The 1889-nt window shown below is 63.5% G+C and overlaps 1 protein-coding gene across 1 annotated transcript in view; it reads left to right on the forward strand.

The window, feature by feature from the left end:
- CELSR1 (cadherin, EGF LAG seven-pass G-type receptor 1) overlaps positions 1-1889 on the forward strand; it is a 109059-nt gene that overhangs the window by 99851 nt on the left and 7319 nt on the right. The window contains exons 26-27 of the mRNA XM_014533162.1: positions 1-25; positions 1832-1884. Coding sequence (XP_014388648.1) covers positions 1-25; positions 1832-1884 — 78 coding nt within the window. The remainder of the gene's footprint in view (positions 26-1831; positions 1885-1889) is intronic.

The following is a 1889-nucleotide window of genomic DNA, read 5'->3' on the forward strand; positions in this document are numbered from 1 at the left end:
GCTCATGGACGTCTCCCGGCGCGAGGTGGGCACCCACGGGCGGCCCTGCCCTCCCCTTTGGGGCGTCGAGCCTGGCCCCACACCTGCCCCTCCAAGGCTGTGTCTCTCCCTCCGAGGGCTTGAAACCGAGCCACTGAGCTGGCCAGTCTGTCCACTGAGCTGGCCAGTCTGTTCGCAGTTGCGGTTCCATAACGAAGCCCCCAGGGCTTCCACCGAGGCCTGGCTGTGCATTAAAGGAGCCGCCTGGACCGCCCCCCTCACTTCCCAGCAGGGCCCCCAGCCTGTCAGGTGACGCAGCTTCAGCTCATGTTAAAGTTAAGGAAGAAAAGTCTTCCGGCCTAAGGGAGTGTCTCCCTTCAGCCACATACGCTGGCCCCAGAGGCCCCTGAAGACAAAGGAGGCGGGTCCGCAGCCCTGGCCGCAGGTGCTAACGTTTAGCCCCGGCGTCCTCCGGCCTGGGGTGCGATGAATGGGCTGTGTGTGTGTGTGTGGGGGGGGGGTGAGGTCAGCCTGGTGCCCGCGCTGGACTCCAGGAGCCAGAACAGGCCTGGGTTTTGTGGGGGAGGCCCGGCCACCATCCCCCAGGGGCTCTCTGTGCCGCTGCCGGGTCTCTGTCACTCCTGGGAGGTGAGTCAGCCAGACGGGCCTCCCCTGACAGGCGCCCGGAGCAGGTGGCACAGGGCCCGGCCTGGAGGGTCAGTCATTCGAGGTCTTTGTCCCCAGGATTGGGGGAGCCCCCTGGCCAGGAAGCCAGGCAGTGCCCGGAGTGGACGGAAGCCCAGGACACTGGAATTCAGGGGGCCCCAAAGTCAGAAGTCTCACTAGCCCCCCAGCCCCAGGGGAGCCCCAGGACCCCGGCCTCCAGGGGACCCTGGGTTGGTTGCAGGAGGAGAAACCCCGAAGTGCTCAGCCTCCCGATCCCCGGCCAGTTCCAGCCCCGGCGTGCCCCGGGCGCCCCTGCTCAGAAGTGTGGGTGCAGGACACTCCCAGGATTACGGGGGTGGGAGCTCCCTGCTCCCTGCAGGGTGCCAGCTCCCGGAGGGGGTTGACGTCCTGCAAAGCCCAGGAGATGATGGCAGTCCTGGCCTTCGGGTAAACTGAGTCTACGTGGAGGTCCCGCCCAGGTCAGGGTTCGGGGGAGGCCCAGGGCCTCCTGGGCAGCAGGGTGATGTGGCTCTTTCCTTCTCTTGTTATTATTTTATTGCGGCAAAAAGTACATAACACGAAGCTCACCACCTTAGTTGCACTGAAGGGAGCACAGGCCAGCATGCAGCACATTCGTGAAATGTTATGTCACCGTCACCACCATCTGCCCCCAGAACTTGAAAAAAATACATTGATTGTTTGATTGGTTTCAGAGAGGAAGGGAGAGAGAGATAGAAACACCAATGATGAGAGAGAATCGTCCTCGCCTCCCTGGGCGAGAGTGCCGCCCGCCCGGTTCCCGGCAGGCCCGCGGCCTCTGGCTCATTAGCGTGTGGCCCCAGTTCTGTTTCTGGGAAAGGCAGTCCACTTAGTGCCGAAGGCTGGGCACGGAAGGCCCATTAAGGGTGACAAGGTTGCATTTCTAGCAGCTTCTTTAAAGAGTGGTTTTATGGGTTTGCCTTTCACACTGCCGACGGCCCAGCCACAGCCTCCGCGCCACCCCTTCCCGAAGCCGAACTTTTTTATCAGCCGAACTGTCCCTTCGGGTTTGTTCTGGGTGTTTCCGCCCTGAGAGCCTCGCGCAGTCACGCCGGGTCCTGCCGGTCGTCATCCCGCGTTGATGAGCCTCTGCTGTGAGGCTCCTGGCCCCCCGGCCCTGACGCCCCCCCCTCACCTCCGCCCGCAGCACGGGGAGGTCCTGCCCCTGAAGATCGTCACCTACGCTGCCGTGTCCCTGTCGCTGG

Source organism: Myotis brandtii, unplaced genomic scaffold (genome assembly GCF_000412655.1).
Source record: "Myotis brandtii unplaced genomic scaffold, ASM41265v1 scaffold952, whole genome shotgun sequence".
NCBI lineage: Eukaryota > Metazoa > Chordata > Mammalia > Chiroptera > Vespertilionidae > Myotis > Myotis brandtii.